The 17,738-nt window shown below is 42.7% G+C and overlaps 1 protein-coding gene across 4 annotated transcripts; it reads left to right on the forward strand.

Annotated features, from left to right (window-relative positions):
• The first annotated feature begins 1,667 nt into the window (after window positions 1-1,667).
• On the forward strand, window positions 1,668-17,461 carry zc3h13 (zinc finger CCCH-type containing 13). 4 transcript variants are annotated; one of them, XM_053229749.1, is made up of 21 exons: window positions 1,669-1,898; window positions 3,338-3,484; window positions 3,833-3,942; window positions 5,208-5,322; window positions 5,407-5,518; window positions 6,065-6,192; window positions 6,317-6,361; window positions 7,717-7,922; window positions 9,078-9,278; window positions 9,460-9,615; window positions 10,277-10,623; window positions 10,721-11,176; window positions 11,259-11,486; window positions 11,639-12,203; window positions 12,323-12,435; window positions 12,575-13,774; window positions 14,022-14,612; window positions 14,888-15,028; window positions 15,542-15,742; window positions 15,932-16,095; window positions 16,944-17,461. In XM_053229749.1, exons 2-21 carry the CDS (start codon window positions 3,347-3,349, stop codon window positions 17,097-17,099), a joined length of 5,373 nt encoding a protein of 1,790 aa, XP_053085724.1. In that variant the 5' UTR covers window positions 1,669-1,898; window positions 3,338-3,346; the 3' UTR covers window positions 17,100-17,461. The 4 variants fall into 4 exon arrangements, with proteins under 4 accessions (XP_053085726.1, XP_053085724.1, XP_053085725.1 ...); XM_053229750.1 differs by having other exon boundaries at window positions 1,672-1,898; window positions 11,642-12,203; XM_053229751.1 differs by lacking the exon at window positions 6,317-6,361 and having other exon boundaries at window positions 1,668-1,898.
• Window positions 17,462-17,738: the final 277 nt, after the last annotated feature.

Here is a 17,738-nt window from a genome sequence, read left to right on the forward strand (position 1 = left end):
GTATCATTTAACAAATTTAGTTTATTTTAAAACTATTTACAAACTCAAATATACAACATACAACATAGCAAACACAGAGCTTTAGGCCTTTGTTTCTCCTTCATTTTTTTTTTTTTTTTTTACATTTTTTTTTTTATTTTGGGAACCATTTAATAACGTTGAGGAAACATTCTATTTAAGTTGACAAAGTCAGTGCTGTTCCTGAAACATTCTCTCTCTTACAGTTATATGACAACTGATAAAGATCTAACCTTCAGGGAACATTCCTGTAACATTCTCTTACAGGAAGTTTTCGAAGTTTGCCAAAGGTCGCTTTTAGGTTTTATGTTTGTATACAAACGAATGTACAGACAGCCATTTAGATAAACATTTATGTAGAAATTCCAATAGATAGGCCACTGTTTAAAATATTGTGTTGATCAAAAGGGAATATATATTGTTTAAAGACATTATTGTGTATTGTGCAAAGCCGACAACGAATCATTAGGCTACATGAAAAAAAAAATCCTAGGAGGTTAGTTCGTAGTTCCAAAAATAATACCTAAGAGCAACTTTTGGTAAATGTTCTTCATCAGTTGCCATATAATCATAAGAGAACATTGTGTTTTAAAGTTTCCAGAAGTTTCCACACCGGCGCTGAATTTGTTAACCAACATAGAACGTTCCCAGAACGTTAGATAAACGTTCTGTATATGTAGGGCAATTAAATTAAAATTATGGGAATGTTAGGGGAAAATATTTAAAAGTTATGGGAATCTTAGGGGAATGTATTTAAAAGTTATGGGAATGTTATGGGAATGTTAAGGGAATGTATTTAAAAGTTATGGGAATGTTAGGGGAAACATTTAAAAGTTATGGGAATGTTAGGGGAAACATTTAAAAGTTATGGGAACGTTAGGGGAAACATATTTATAAGTTATGGGAATGTTAGGGGAATGTATTTAAAGGTTATGGGAATGTATTTAAAAGTTATGGGAAAGTTAGGGGAAACATATGTAAAAGTTATGGGAACGTTAGGGGAAACATATTTAAAGGTTATGGGAACGTTAGGGGAAACATATTTAAAGGTTATGGGAATGTATTTAAAAGTTATGGGAACGTTAGGGGAACATATTTAAAAGTTATGGGAATGTTAGGGGAACATATTTAAAAGTTATGGCAATGTTATAGGAATGTATTTAAATGTTATGGGAATGTATTTAAAAGTTATGGGAACATTAGGGGAAACGTAAAAGTTATGGAAATGCTAGGGGAAACATATTTAAAAGTTATGGGAATGTTATGGGAATGTATTTAAAAGTTATGGGAATGTTATGGGAATGTATTTGAATGTTAGGGGAGTGTATTTAAAAGTTGTGGGAATGTTAAATTAATGTATTTAAAGGTTATGGGAATGTTAGAGGAATGTATTTAAAGGTTATGGGAATGTATTTAAAGGTTATGGGAATGTTAGAGGAATGTATTTAAAGGTTATGGGAATGTTAGAGGAATGTATTTAAAGGTTATGGGAATGTTAGAGGAATGTATTTACGTTCCTAGAACCAGTACTGGAACCAGCGGGTCTGCAAACACCACACGAGACATCCAGCTTCCCACAATCCTCTTTTCCCGCTGATGGCTCTCCACTGAATCCCAAATGACTTCCTACTCCCTAAGAAAGCGCACTGTGTAGGGTATGAAGTTATTTCTATTTTACACCCTACCTAGGGCACCTCTATGTTCAATAGACAGCCGTTTGGGATGCGGCCTTAGAGATTGCGGAGTCTCGCTACCTAGCATCATGAAGGCGGCTTGGCGAGCCCCGTTTAACGACCTGCGATATTTTTACTGTGTGTAATAAGAATACAAAATTCACAACAGTTTATGAAACTGGACGCGGTGCTTAACTAAACATTTCGGTGAGTGTTTTTTTTTTTTTTTTGCTTTTTTTCGTTTATAGCCTGACTAGCTTAACCGTTAGCTAGGCTGAGGAGCTAACACTGCTAATTCGCTAGCTAGTGAACTGGGCTGCAGCGCAGGTGGATAAACAGGAGCACAGCTAGCTAAAGCGCTTATACAGTTAAATATATTAATGTGTCTAATGATAGATGTCAAACCATGAAGATAACTACAGCAGCAGCTGAAGTTAACTGCACTCCTGCTAAGTAGTTAGCTGTTTTCTTTTGCTAGCCTGCTAGCTAGCTAGCTGGTGTTAATTCATTTGATCAGGATGCTAGTTCTGTGAGTTTCAGTTTTCTTTAGGTAAAGTTTCAGTGCTCAGCAGTTGTCCTTGTCAGAATTATTCTGTGATTCAGCACATAGAAATAAATTAGGAACGCACTGCTTTATTTACATACTGTGCACTCTGTGTGTGTGTGTGTGTGTGTGTGTGTGTGCGCGCGTGTGCGTGCGTGCGTGTGTGTGTCCTTATCTCAGAAATGTGTGGTGGTCTGGGAAAGCCCTTCACATGGTCCAATTCTGACATTTGCAGCTACACACAGTTCAGGGTTTTCTTGAAATGATTTTTTTTTTTTTTTACCCCAAAAGAGGAAAAGAATTACATTGAAAGATTTCCAGTTTCACTAAAAGATGCCTTGCTTGCCTGTATATTTATATCCTAATCTACTAATGGACAAACAACATTACTGACAAATTTAATAGAATTATAAATCCTGAGTTCTCACTTTGATTATAATCATCCACGTCAGTCTCTGTCTTGTCACTTGAGGTAAAAGTCACTCGCAGCGTTTAAACACGAGGCTCACCATCATCTCTTCACTCCACTCCACTCATCTCTCTCTCTGCTCATATCTTACAGGAAATAATCCCAGATTCATTCACTTCCTTCTGTACTGTTGACTAAATATCTTATTAATCTTTCTTTGTGATATCATTTAAATGTTTTAAAACTCTGTGTTGTCGTCTGTACAGATGATGTGACGGCTCAGGATTACACACTGAATCGATTAGGATTATGTCCCGGTTGATCAAATTGTAAGGAGATCAAACTAATGAGATTTTAGACATCCTTAGGCAGACTGACTGCGTTTATCACTATGTGTTTGACCCAAAATGATCTTTGTAGACAGAAAGCCAAGGCAAGGTTAGAAAATAACCATAATAATAAAGAATTCTATATCAATTTGGTATAGTATATTTACGCTTTCTGAAGGTTGAGGTGTTCAAGTATGTTATTGACAGAAAAACTCATTTTTCAGAATTCAGGCAAAGGGACATCCAGTGGGTTTTTGCACACGTTTAAACCAAGTAGCAGATAGAGAAATGTGTGATATAAAGCTATGGATGTGCAAAATGACAATACCATGCTCTAATTAACGTTTGTGTTTTTTGTCTCAAGCCCTGCAGAATGTCCAAGATCAGGCGGAAGGTGACAGTGGAAAACTCGAAGACCATATCAGAGAGCAGCAGCAGTACGACCACTCCATCCCGCAGGCCCAGCGTCTTCGAGAGACTCGGACCCAGCACGGGCAGTAATGCCACAGAGGTGACCCAGAATCGCACTGACTACATGAACAGCAAAAATCACATTAAATCAGCCATTTTTCTGGTTCTGATTTGATCTGCTTTCAAATCTGGTACTGAGATCTGATCCAATTTCTGATCTGAGATCTGATTTCATCATTATATTGTGAAGGCACCGATTTACTGATTGACTTGAGTCGTAGATTACCATAGAAACACACTTCTCACTTTGGCCGCCTTGTAACTTGATTTGAATTAAAAACGTCAACAATCTCTGGCATTTCATTTGCCAAAGAGCAGCACCCCATCTTTTGATTCAGTAATGTTTGGACTGAGGCACCGAGTTAACTTTCGCTTTAATTTCCTCCAGACACAGTGTAGAAATTGGTTGAAGACAGGAAATTGCAGTTACGGCAACACTTGTCGCTACACGCATGGAACTCCAGCAAGAGGCAAGAATTTTTCTGGAGCATTCAGCAGGTGAGGCGGCTTTCCTTTGGCCCGGGCCTGATGGACATGATGACATGTCAGGACTGTCGGAACAAAAAAGAATAAATAAATAAACAAACAAACAATAAACATTAGAAAGATGAAATAACCATTGTGTGGCTTGATGTAGCAAAATATCTCTGAATAAATGCAAAAACATCAAATATATGAGATTATATCTAAGTAGTTTTTTTACTTATTGGAGTTGTGATTTTTTTTTTTTTCTTTTTTCGTGGATGAAGTACAAAAGGAATTTTATTAGGCATGTATAGGTGCTACACCTATAGCACAATATAGGTGATACAATGCCATGGAGTGGGCATAGTTAGTGAATGGGAAGCCATTTGTGAATGAATCTAACTGCCTGAGAATGATTTGAAGATTGTTATGATTTACGTGGATGACCTAGGAAACGTGAAACTAGGGTCCCTGAAGAACTAGTGGTCAGGCCCCAGCGCTCTCACCGCTGCGGCCCGGGTTCGATTCCCAGCCAGGGAACCAACCCTCTGTGGTTGCATACGACAGTGCACTCCCAGTGCTGGTCCCAAGCCCGGATAAAAATTGGGGAGGGTTGTGTCAGGAAGGGCCTCCGGCGTAAAAACTGTGCCATATCAAATACGCGGACCAATGATCCACTGTGGCAAACCCTAATGGGAGCAGCCGAAAGAGGAACAACAACAACTCCGGAAATGTGAAAATGAGAATTTTATCAGGGACAAGAAAGTACTGCTGAGAGTGAATAAACACAGATCTGAACCCTTTGAGTTTATTAAAAATTGTAAGAAGGGCTGCACAATATACTGAAATTATCAAAATATCACAGATGTAAATATCGTGATATGCATATCACAAGGGCTTGGGATAACCGAATGATTTTAATACTTCAAAAAGTTAGGAAAAGTCAAAGTTTTAGGGTGACGCAGATAGCAGAGAATGCTTTCTTTTCCTCAACAGAAAATGAAATATGAATGTTGCTTATGTCATGTACAGTTTTTAATATATACTTTAATATACTATATAAATATAATTTAAATTGATTTTACACACTTGTAGAATTATCGTACCGCAATATCGCATTATTTAACAAGTTATTGCATATTGCATTTATCTTCAATATCGTGCAGCCCTAATTGTCAGCTTTTGCTCATCTGCAGTATTATAATGTTAAAGGCTAATTACATTTATAAATATATTTTAAAGGTATTTAACAACCCTGTGGCATGTATACGGAGAGCTCTGCTATTGTGTGTGTGTAGATCATCCGAGAGGCCCACTGGTGATCTCCGGGAGAGGATGAAAAATAAGAGACAGGATGTAGATACAGACACTCAGAAAAGAGACCAAGACGAACCTACTTCACCCACAACTAGAGTAAGGCCAATTAACAAATCAAGCTACACCCTTCTTCCCTTTGCACAGTGCACTAATGTTATGAACGTGTGTGTATGTGAACAGCAGAGAGATTCATCTCGAAGCAGACACAGAGAGAAAGAGGATATAAAGATCACTAAAGAACGAACGCCAGCCAGCGAAGAGGAAGCAGCAGAGTGGGAAGCCAATCGCGAAGGTGAGATAGTCCTCCATATTTGAAATGCACTGCAGTGTATTGAAGGATAAATTGATAGAATTATTACAACACAAGGCTGAAGGTTAATTGCTATTGGACCTATGTGTCCTGTCATTACTGTGGAACAGGATTGGGTACAAGAAGTGGTTAAAGATGTGGTTTGTAATATTTGAGAATGTCTCTAGATCTTTAATAATATATGTTTAATGATGCTTTATAAAAACTGCTTCTTTAAAACAACATTCTGTAACCGAAACACTTGTTCTCGTGTACCAGCATTAAAAAAAGCAAAGCTTACTAGGCAGCAATTTTGAAATGCTTTGCTATAATTTGCAATACTATTTTAATACAAAATTTACCTCTTAAATATATACGAGGGGGAAACAATAACTGTAGGATTAATACTAGAATTGTATTTGTTTTTATTTTATTATACAATTTTATTTTTAGTGACACACTTTAATGACTTAAAAATGACAAAATAGAGATATTTTGTTTTCTGTGAAGTCTCTCCTTTAATCCATCCCCCCACTTCTTTCTCCAAAGACTCTGATAACGGTGACTACGATTACGAGTTATCCCTGGAAATGAAGAGGCAGAAGATCCAGAATGAGCTGATGAAGCTCGAGCAGGAGAACATGGACAAACGAGAAGAGCTCCTCATTAAGAAGGAGGTACAAATCCTCATTTATTAAAGCAGCTGCACATTTATGAGATGCTGATTATTTAATGTAAACTATGTAAAGGACATGTCAGTTTGACAAGCCGTAATTTTAACACTGCTTATTCTCGGAAAAGGAATCAGTGACCAAGACCAGGACCAGCAGCACCTCTAAAGATAAGGTACTTTAGCTCATATAGCCCTTTTCCCCAGGTTAGACTAAACCAGGAGTGTCCAGTCTTATCAGGAAAGGGCCGGTGTGGGTACAGGTTTTCATTCCAGCTTAGCAGAAGCCACAGCTGTGTCTAATGAAATCCAAGAACAACTGATTAAACAGGTGGAATCAGGTGTGACTCCTGCCTGATTTGAATGAAAACCTGCACTCACACCGGCCCTTTGCAGATAAGATAGGACACCACTGGCCGAAACTGTATTGAAATTCCAATGAAGAATAATAGTTATACTTAAAAAGTAGGGGGTAAAATTAAGCCTCAAGAATTTAACTCTCCCAAGTTTGGTATCTTTTCTGTTTAAAAAATACAAAGGTAAATAAATGTGTATGGTGTTCAGCAAAATACAACTTACAAATGTCCCAAATCCAATTTGTTTTCAGACTGTAGAAGCATTAATTATATAAAAAGCAACTCTTACAACAAAAACAAAGAGTTTTTTCAGATTAGATCCACTGGATTTTAGTTAAGTTTATTTAAGCACAGGCACGTAGAAGGATTTATGAAAATATATTGCTAGCATTTTATAATACAATATGTCCGTGATAATAATATTCCATGGGATTAAAGATATCTTTTGAGTTTTTAACTGTACATTTTGACATAAAAAGAAATAATGGAATTAATGGATAGCAGCTAAAACTGGTTAAAATATCTTGGATAATAATATGAAAAATAATTGCTCTGTTAAACTCAGTTTATATACAGGATTTTCAATATAAATGCTATAAAGATCCCAGTAAAAAGATTTGAATTTGGTGATTGTGTTTGTACTTTTTCTCTTACTGAGTTACTTTCACATTTTCTCTCTCCTTATGTTCAGACTCGCTCTCAAATGAAAAATGCAAATCATCTAAACATCCAACAATTCTTGAGGCTATATTAAATAAATTGTAATAAATGTTTATAGTATTTTTTGACTGTTCTGATGTGGAAAAAGCCCTCTGGCACAAATATTTAATGCTGCTATATTGTACACTACATGGCCAACAGGTTTTTAAACAAACATGTTTGCTTGTTGCAAGTAGCCTTTATCAGCACATATATGCAGGGACCATAAGCATTAACTTAACATTCAGAGTAAAAATTTGGTGTGTTTTTGGAAACACGTACTATAATCTGAGCTGTGTGTCTGAACATGGCCTATTATACTTAATTTACTTGGAGGCCTGGTGTACTGCTTGAATGGCATTATTACACATTTGTTAACATTAAGCACAATAAGCACACATTAAGCACAGTCTTTGGTGGCACAGCATGTGTGTCTTGAGGTCATTTTGTGTACTACAGAGTATCTTGATTTTTAGGGGTCTCCCGATCACTCCAGCTCCAAGAATTCACCCCTGTCCCGCAAGTCCAGCGGCTCCCCCAAAAGAAAACCCAGTGGTTCTCCTAAACGCAAGTCCATTGGAAAAGGCAGCAACTCCGGCAAGAAGGAGAAGAAATCGTCCTCTTCTTCAGTCATCTCCTCCCCGGTGGTGGAGCAGAGCAGAACAGAGGAGGCTGAGAGCAGGTACATTTTAACTCTGATCCCTGCTCAAATGTGCTGTTGAAAGTTTGATGCATATGTTCCTTAGACAGCTGTTCAGTTTGGGTAAGACTGTCTTTTTGATTTATTTTGATTATATAGTAAATGTAGTAAAAGTCCAGTGTGGTACACAGAGTTTCCAGTGAAACAAGTTGTTTTGGACAAAATGCCTTCATTAGCTGTGCAAGAAACATGCTTCTGAGGCTGTAGGAGGTGGAACTGATGTTTATTCAAAATGCTTTACATGTAGTAGCTGTAGTCAAAACAGGACATTCATTATATGGTGTTCCCAAGTTCTGAGAGTGTTTATGAGTTCTTTTTCCCTATTTGAGCTCTATTACCTCACTCAATTGGTCCCATAACTAGCAGTGCAAGCTGAGATGTCCTTAATGTTGTCCATCTGCGTTTAAGTGCACTGGAAAAGAAAAATTCTTCGTTCTGATGGTAGGAAGGTGCTCGACAAAATGATCAGACAGTCTCTTCTTGGTTTCTCCAATTTTGATTTATATTGTTTCATATGTATTGTTTGCCAGGACATGTTTGAAAATAGAGTTGTGTTTGGATTGTGAAGTAGCATCGCATCCTTAATAACTTTATCAGCTGATTTTTATTGACCGGCCAATGTATTGTTCAGACCATCAGAATTGAAAAATCAACATTGCATCACATTTGGTGTACTAGCTTGCCTAGTTTTTACAAATGGAACAGCAGAAGTGATCATTTAAGCCCATGCTTCCCACTCTGAGAAACATGGGCTTAAATTCATCACTGCTGTTCCTCAAAATAGGATCCGGAGACCCCAAGGCACGTGAAGCAAAACCAGGGGGTCTGCAAAGTTCTACTTTCTGATAATGATAATTTTAATAAAAATGGGTTCTATGGGTATACAATAGTAATAATAATGTTGCTCCTGCTGAATACTGCAATTATCCAAATCGTGACACTATAATCTCACTCCTGGCTTGGCCCTACACCAACGCTGATTCATGTCGATGATGAAAGCTTGACAATTTATACATAAGTTACCAGATGTGTTACTGAGGCCAAAACCGTGGACCAGGCCTGGACTGCTATTCATGCTGCTGATGCTTTGGTTGATCATTTGAAAAGAACTCATTTGACATTCTAATCTTCAATCAGATCATCCAAGAGTGGACACAGCAAGAAGAAAGGGCCGCGCACGCCCAGCCCCCCTCCCCCTGTGCCCTTGGACTTGCCCGTAGGGGGCAAAAAGCACAAGGGCAAACACAAGAACAAGGAGAAGAGTGAAGACAAGCAGAAAGAGGCCAAGGAGCGGGGCAGGGACATTGATAAGCACAAGGAGAAGAAAGAGAAGCGCAGGTACATGTCTATGTGAACAAACTGCTTTTATAGGATTAAACTAAAGCAGGTTTCCTTTTTTATTTTAGTGCTTCATGCTATTACACAGAGTGTACAAAAATCTAACTTGTAGTGGATGTGGAAAAAAAATAATAGATAAAAAGCCCTTAAACGGGAATGAAAAACATGGTGGGTATTCTAGGGACCGCTCCGACAGTTCCCACAAGGCTAAGCGATCAGTGACGTCAGAAGAACGTTCTGGAAGTGTGTCGTCTCCGGGGCGAGAAGTGTCGCCCCAGACCAGGAGGAAGTCCTCATCCCCCAAGCCTGCCACCCAAAAACAAAGTTCACCTCAGAGGTAAGCAAATTTACTGCAGTTTAACCAGCTGAAGGCTGGATATACTAACTCTGTTTTACTAAGCATTTTATACCAAGTCTCATAATAACAATGTTGGGTTGAATATTTTTTCACACAGAAAACATAGTAGTGAAGAAACATAGTAGTGAAAAGTGGAACTCATCACTAGCTTACATGAAAACATGGTGAAATTCTCTAACCTGAAGGTACAGTCATAGATTAGCATATGAGGCATCTTTCCAAAAACAAAAACCCTACCAGAGTTATTCAAAGTAGACTGAAACAGCAAGTCAGGTTGAATTAATCACGAGAGCAAATAGTTTTCAACCATGTAGCAGCCCATACTCAAGTTCATTTGAAGCAAGTTGCAGAGCACCAGTTTGCAGGGGATCAGAGATTTTCAATCAAATGAACAAACTCTTGGTTCATATTGACTCTGTACCAAAAAATATTCTAAATACACAAGTGAATCACAAACACACGCGATTAAGCTGTGTCTGAAAAAGATACACCACTCAGTGCATGTTGAAATTTTATTGGGTTGTCACAGGTAATGAGGTAATGTGTGTGTGTGTGTGTGTCTATATATATATATATATATATATATATATATATATATATATATATATATATATATAATTTTAATGAATAATGCTTCTAGGTCGCGTACCCCACCACGTCACCACCGGAGCCCCTCTCCTACGCCCCGCCCTCACCACTCCCCCTCATCTCACTCTGGGTCTTCCCACCAGCGTCACTCTCCATCTCCTCGCAGACGCCGCAGCTCCGTCTCCCCATCCTACCAACGGGACCTGCTTCCCCCCTTGTCATCTTCACCCACAGCTGCTCAGGCCTCACGCCGCTCGCGTTCCCGTTCGCCCCCCACGCCGCAGAGGTCAAGCCCCTCCTCCCGCCACCACTCACAGGGCCGGGAGCGGGAAAAAGAGAGAGGACGGGGGGAGAGGGAGAGAAGCCCTGGCCATGACAGACGTCATGAACGCAGAGATGGTATGAGTTTGGCAGAATTTCTAACCCATAAAGCTATAATATCCAGACATGTAATCTAATAATTCGGTATCTTTGTTTGTCTGTCTTTGGCATCCAGAGAGCCGCGGGAAGCGTGAGAAAGACAGTGGGCGGGACGATCGCAGCTATGAGGCTGATCAGAGCTCCTCACGAGATGAACGTGAGACCCGAGAGAGCCGTGACCGAGACCGGCGCTTCGATCGAGACCGACGAGACACACGTGATGATCGACAACACCGCAGCAGTGATGCCAAGGACTTGCGGGACACCAGAGACCGCTCTGGCCGCGAGTCAATGGAACACAGAGAGAGAGACCGGGAGAGGGAAAGGGACAGAGAGAGAGAGAGGGACAGAGATAGGGAAAGGACTGATGCTCACAGGAAAGATGATGCATCAGTGCAGGAAGAGAGAAGTTACGGAAGAGGACATAGCAGAGAAGAGGGGCGGAGTGAGAGCAGGGCGGAGAGCAGGAGCGAATCGCGTGCAGAGAGGATGGGAAGAGGACGGGGACGTGCATCAGACAACCCTGAAAAAGGTAAGGAAATGATTCTGCATGTTAGACATGGTGTTTTCAAATGTGTGTTAATAATCTGTTATCATGTTTCCCTCCTGCACAGGATCAGCTCGTGGGTCTCGTACATCACAGGCAGACAGTGGGGGCCATGATGGATGGGAGTCTCGTAGCAGTGGCTTAAGAGAAAGGAGCTCTGAGAGAAACACAGAAAGGGGGACAGAACGTGATCGCTATGACAGCGACAGGCAGCGTGGAGACCAGGCCCGAGATTCGTCTTATGACCGCCGTGGAAGTCAGGCAGACAGAGATCGCCGCGACCACAGGGACAGAGGTTATAAAATATCTCTGTCTAGCAAGACTTTGAAACAGAAAAGCCTTAAAAACATTTAAAAAACCCTGTGCTGCTGCATGATTGGACTGATTGATTGAACTTATTGCATACTTCATTACTTATTAAAAATGTGACACTGCTTTTGTGTTCAGCAGATCAGAGAGCACCCTCACCAGGTCGCCACCAAGGCCGCAGTGAAGACACGGAGCGTGAGGAGAGGAGAGACGAGAGGAGGAGCGACCGAGGGGAGGACAGACGAGAGGACAGGGGCCGTGAGCGAGAGGGCCGCGAGCGAGACAGAGAAAGGGACAGGGAGAGAGAGAGGGAGCGGGAAAGAGAGAAAGAGAGGGAGAGAGAGGCCGAGAGGGAAAGGGAGAGGGCCAGGGAGAGAGAACGTGAGAGAGAGCGGGAGCGAGAAAGGGAGAGGGAGGAAAGAGAGAGGGAGCGAGAGAGGGAACGGGAGAGGGAGGAACGTGAGAGAGAGCGAGAACGAGAGGAGCGGGAGAGGGAGAGAGAGAGGGAACGCGAGAGAGAAGAGCGGGAGCGGGAGAGGGAACGGGAGAGGAAGGAGAGAGAACGGGAGAGAGAGCTCCGAGAGAGGGAAAGGCAGAGAGAATGGGAAGAGAGAGAGAAAGGCAGGGAGGAGAGGCGGGAGAGGAGAGAGGAGGCACGAGACGAACGTTCGGCCAGAGATACTCATGAAGAGCGAAAGAACAGGTGAGTATCAAAGCTTTTGACATTAGCTGCTACCAGAGATTTTATTCATCGTTCGTGGTGTTCACTGACTATGGTTAGTTTCACTGAACACTTAGAGTAAAACTTTACATCTCTGTTAGTGGGCGCAAGAGGCACCGTGTGGAGAACACTCCCAGCCCCCGGCCCTCTCCTAAAAAAGTGCGGGAAGGTAGCCCTGCAGACAGTGATGGCTACAACAGTACAGAGGAAAAAGGTAACTACTGGTAAAGGTGGACAATATGTAAAAGATAATGCACGGTCAAATGAGGCAGAAGAATAGAACACCACATGCAAAGCAGAGTTATTTTCTGATTTCACAGTGCTTTTGACTGTATGTGCTTTATTTTACACAGGTGATAAACACAGACTCCTGAGTCAGGTCGTCCGTCCTCAGGAGCCAAGCCGCTCCCCTCCCCGCGTATCCACTGATGAGAAGCCAACGCGCTGGAGGGACAGTGAACGTCGCGGTGACAAGAAGGATGGGCGTGGTCGGCACGAAGAGGCAGAACCTCGTAGTGAGCGAGGTGCAGGTCGAGGGTTGGAGCGGCGTGGGGATCATTCTTCTGAGAGTTCTCTGAATATGCCAGCATCTGAGACTCGAAGGGGTAAAGAGCAGAGAGATGCTATCACACCACCTGCCCCCTCGGCTGGTGGCACTGAGGCTCGAGATTCTGCATCGGCCGGGCATGAGGAAGGCAAGAAGAAAACAAAGTCTCAGAAAAAGAACCTGAAGAAAAACAGGAAAGAGGATGAGAGCACTAGCGCTGGTGGTGACCGTTTTAACCCTGAGCCCCCGCCACCTTCTTCCTCCTCAGTACCCTCTGAAGCTCCACGCCCACTTCTCTCGCCTCCTAAGATGGTCAAGAAGAAATCAATGGAGCGGAGGCGGAAGCGCTCCCGGGGCGCCGAGTCTGACCCATCTGAGGATGAGCAGCCCATGAGCAAGAGACGCCGCGGCCCACAGACACCTCCGCCGATCAACAAAGAGGACTTGCCTTCCCAGCGGGCGTTGATATCTGGCCATCCTATAGCAGCACCGCTCAAAATGGACACTAACTTCAGTGACTGGTCTGACGAGGAGGTCCCAGAACGCAGCGAAGCTTCATCTGAGCGAGCTCCAGAGCGGCTGCTGCCCCGCCGAAACCCACCTCTAGCCCCGCTGCTCCCTGACCCGCCTATGGTGATACATGCACTCCCGCTGCAGCCGCTGCTGCCGCAGCACATGTTGCGCAAACCACAGCAGGCCGACCAAAGGCAGCAGCGCAGTAGCAGCATGGGTAGCAACCCAAGTCGGGCAACATCGCGCCGGCTCCGTTCACCATCCAATGACTCAGCCCATCGCACAGACGACAGCCAACAGGGGCCACGATCACGCAGGGCACGTGGACAGGGCGCCAATTCCCGTGACCGCGACAGAGAGAGGGACAGGGAGAGAGAAAGGGAACGAGAGAGGGATAGGGTGGCAACCAATGAACCGATTGGAGGAAGGGAGGAGAGGAAGTCGAGGATTGACCAGTTGAGGAGAGGAGAGCCGAGTCGCAGTACTTCATCAGGTAACAAATTCTTGTTACAAAATATACCTACCTATATTACTGGTGCCCCGTGTGAGGAATGGTATCTATAACGTCTATGCTTTGATGCATAATGGAGTTATCAAAAATCTTCTGACAGTTGATAAAAACGAACACTTGTGTTTAGAAAAAGCGGTCAATGTATGTTTAGATTTGCTTTTTTTAAAACTACTTTGGTCAGTGAAACACCAAGTAATGCAACTGTATGTATATTTTTGTTGTTTTTCAGACCGACAGGACTCACGTAGTCACAGTTCTCGGCGCAGCTCTCCAGAGTCAGAGCGGCAAGGTCGCTCTCGGGCCGGCTCGCATGACAGCCGTGAGCGTGACCGGGACCGTGAGCGTGACCAGTTTGAGCGTGACAGGAAGGAGTACCGGCAGCCGCAGAACCAGCCAATATCACAGCAGCGTGATTGGGAGCCAGAACCCCGTGAGTGGGGTGTTCGAGGTCGCGAGCCCCTCCTTCTCCGCCCTAACCGGGAGCCAATCAGAGAGCGGGACTTGCGCGAGATGCGTGAGAGGGAGAGACTGCTGCCTGAGGGACTGCTGTCACATGAGCGCCTTGACCGCGATCGTGGCGATAGGGAGCGAGAACGGGACAGGGACCGAGACAGGGACAGGGGAGAACGTGAGCGCATGCTGCCCTTTGACCTCCCGCCATTAGAACCCAAGAGCCGAGCAGAGATGCGGATGGAGCGAGGAGACTACGAGCCCCTGCTGCCTCGAGAAGCCCTCGTGGACGTGGACAAACCCAGAGCTACAGACGAGCCACATGTACAGATGGAACCCTGTGAGACAGAGAAGATAGATAGCCTTGATGGTGAGATGTTTCTCTAAATTATTTTATGATTATTGTACACTATCCAGTACCTGGGAGAATTCCAAGACCTGGCTTAATCTGTGCTTGTTAAACAAGACAAAGTAAAGATTAGAGTGAGTCCAGTTGAATGCAGCAGCAGTCTTTACTGTCTGTCACAAAAAATGTTTTGCTGTAACAAATCGTTACACATTTTGTTTGATTTCTTCACTTTCTTGAAAGTGTTTCACTAAAGAACCTTCCTGTGTGTGTGCGTATGTGTGTGTTTGTGTCAGTAGAGGATGAAGGGAAGGGTGAGGATGCCCAGTCGGCAGTGTCGGGTGGGGAGGAATACGAGCCTATCAGCGATGATGAGCTGGATGAGATCTTGGCCGACAGCCAGAAAAGAGATGATCAGCAGGATGAAGAGAAAATCCCAGGTACAAACACAAAATGCGTGCTGCTGGTTGCAGCTAACACTTGCAATGTCTTCCGAATTAATGACTTTACAGTAATAACACATTCAGTGAGTGTCAAATTAAAGCATGAATTAAACTGTGAGGAAAAACCAGTAACAGTTTGAGCAAATCCCGGCAATGCTGGGTATAAGGTGGGAGAATTCGCCCTGGATGGAATGGCAGGGTACATCGAAAACCTTAAAAGTGTAATAAATTATAGAAACAGTACATTCAGTTTGTAGTTAAAAATGTACTACTGGGTCATTGTTCTCAGTGGCCTCTTTTACTGTTACTGTAAACCTGATACATTTCGGCACACCTATTCGCAATAAACATTAAGGATTTCATGTGACTCACCCTCGTAATTTATTAGGATGTTGATGTATCATATTGCCCAGCCCACCTTCCAATATAACATACCTTCCTATATTATATAACAATATAGCTGATTTGGTTTAAACTATTTAAGAATCAATAGTTTGTTTGGCTCTGCAGGACCCCTGGACGTGATTGATGTGGACTGGTCCAGCCTGATGCCCAAGCAGAAACAGGAAACCCGGGCACCAGGGGCAGCACTGCTTAGATTCACACCCGGAGCCATGCTGCTGCGGGCGGGCGTCTCTCGCCGTCTGGCTGGTCCTCAGCTCCTCGCGCGTGTTAAAGACGTCTGCGCTAAAGAGCTGGAGGATGCTAAAGGTGAGGAAACAACACTGATGCCTCATGGTAGAGGGATTTTATATGATTAGATGATCTTCGAAACACTTGATCAATGAATGGATATCTAAAGAGATAGTAGAGCTGCCCTTCTTTCCCTTAAATCTGTGCTTCATTCTTATACTGGTGCCCAGCTTTATAAGATGATCTCACCCCTGCTGCTGTTTTCAGATGTGGAGAAGCTGTTTGAGCACGACCTTGGTGCCCTGAACATGGCCGCCCTCAACAGGAGGACAGAGAGAGCGAACCTACTGAGAAACCTGGGGCCGTGTGGCAAGGCTCTCTGTGCACGTCGAGACATTGCCATCCGCAGGCAGCTCCTCAAAAATGACAAGGTAACACAATAAACCCTGCCTCAGGTTGTTTAGTATAGCGCTTTTAATTGTAGACATTGTTGCAGAAATCTGGATGTAGATGTAGCTACCTAATGAGAAAGCCAGACGCGACAGTGGTGAGGGAAAACTCCCTGAGACCCCATGAGGAAGAAACCTCGAGAGGAACCAGATTCAAAAGGACAACGGATAGTGTGGGATAATGGTTTAGACCTGAACTACATAGTTTAGTGTTTTATCTGTTACAACAATAAAACACTTCACTGTGATTAAACGTGTGAAGCACTGCATGGTCTGCTAGATTGATCTAAATCTGAGCTGTGCAGTCCTCTCAGCCGTGTTTGTGCTTAGGCTCTAAACTGATGTGATGGTTATTCACTCCAGTCATACAGCTGCAGAAGAAACACTTCTCGAGCACAACCAGTTTCTATGTTTAAACATATATATGTTTACAAACTCCTTGTTTACATAATAATAACTCATCCAGGTAGGTTATTTGACATATCAACGATATCGCTAATATATTTTTATTATACCCATAAATCCAGTTGCTGCTAGCCATCCTACTAGACACTGATATTAATTTTCTCAGCACTTCAGTCATTGCTTAGCAGCCGTTACTGTTTGCCATTAATCTGGTTAGTCTTTGAGCATGTCATTATTTCCACTTCACATTTTGGTTAAAATAGAGATGTGACTTTATATCTCATTCCCTGACAATATATCTGTCAGTTGCTGCATCCTCAATAAGATGAGCAGCTTTGACATTTTCAGACAAACTGATTCCATGTTTTATTCCCGCTCAGTTTTGTTGTACTCGGGCAACATCTGACCACTTGTCTTGGTTTTAGGGGACGACTAAGCAGATCTACACCAGCGCTCCAGTGGTGGACCAAGAACTCCTGCAGCTCAGCATACGTCTGTTTAAGAAGAAAATGGCTGCCGGGCAGGAGAAAGCCGACCCGGCGCCCGTGGCTAACGCCCCAGCTGAGGTGTGTGTGTCTTGAAACTCCCCAGTGAGTACAGCACGTGGAAACTGATCACCCGGACTCGGCCATCTTGTGCTGTGAAACACTGAAACTGTTTGTAAGTCAGTGATAATTGCGAATCAGCGACGCAGGCTTGAGAGATCAGCACCATAGAGACTGGAAAAACGCTAGCCTATGAAGATACTGTATACATTACGAATGCCAATGAACTTTCTATTCTAAGTGTGGCAGAGAACTATTGATGAGAACTGGCTCTCATTCCAGGTAATGTTTTAGAGAAACTGTTTTTTTGTAATGTCAGTCATCATTTATACCGGAGTTGCTTTGTGTTTATTTGCTGTACTACGTATTAGAGCTGTGCATTAAAATGGTCTTTGTCATTTTTGAGTCTTTTCATTTCTTCTTTAATTTATATTTTCATGCTTTAATTGCTCCAGTATATCAGTGACCTGAAATAGGTATTTATTTACATTTATTTACAAGATCATGGGAAGTTTCAAATCAGGAGTACGGGTTAAAAAGAAAATCCATGGCCTCCAAGTAAAAAGCCCTGCTCAAGGTAAACAGATCAAAGTTATCATTGTCATTCATTTTGTTATTGGACGTTTGGACGTTATGAAATTTTCAAAAATAGTTCATTAAAATTTAAAAAAATGC

The sequence above is a fragment of the Pangasianodon hypophthalmus genome, chromosome 26, assembly GCF_027358585.1.
Source record: "Pangasianodon hypophthalmus isolate fPanHyp1 chromosome 26, fPanHyp1.pri, whole genome shotgun sequence".
Classification (NCBI taxonomy): Eukaryota; Metazoa; Chordata; class Actinopteri; order Siluriformes; family Pangasiidae; genus Pangasianodon; species Pangasianodon hypophthalmus.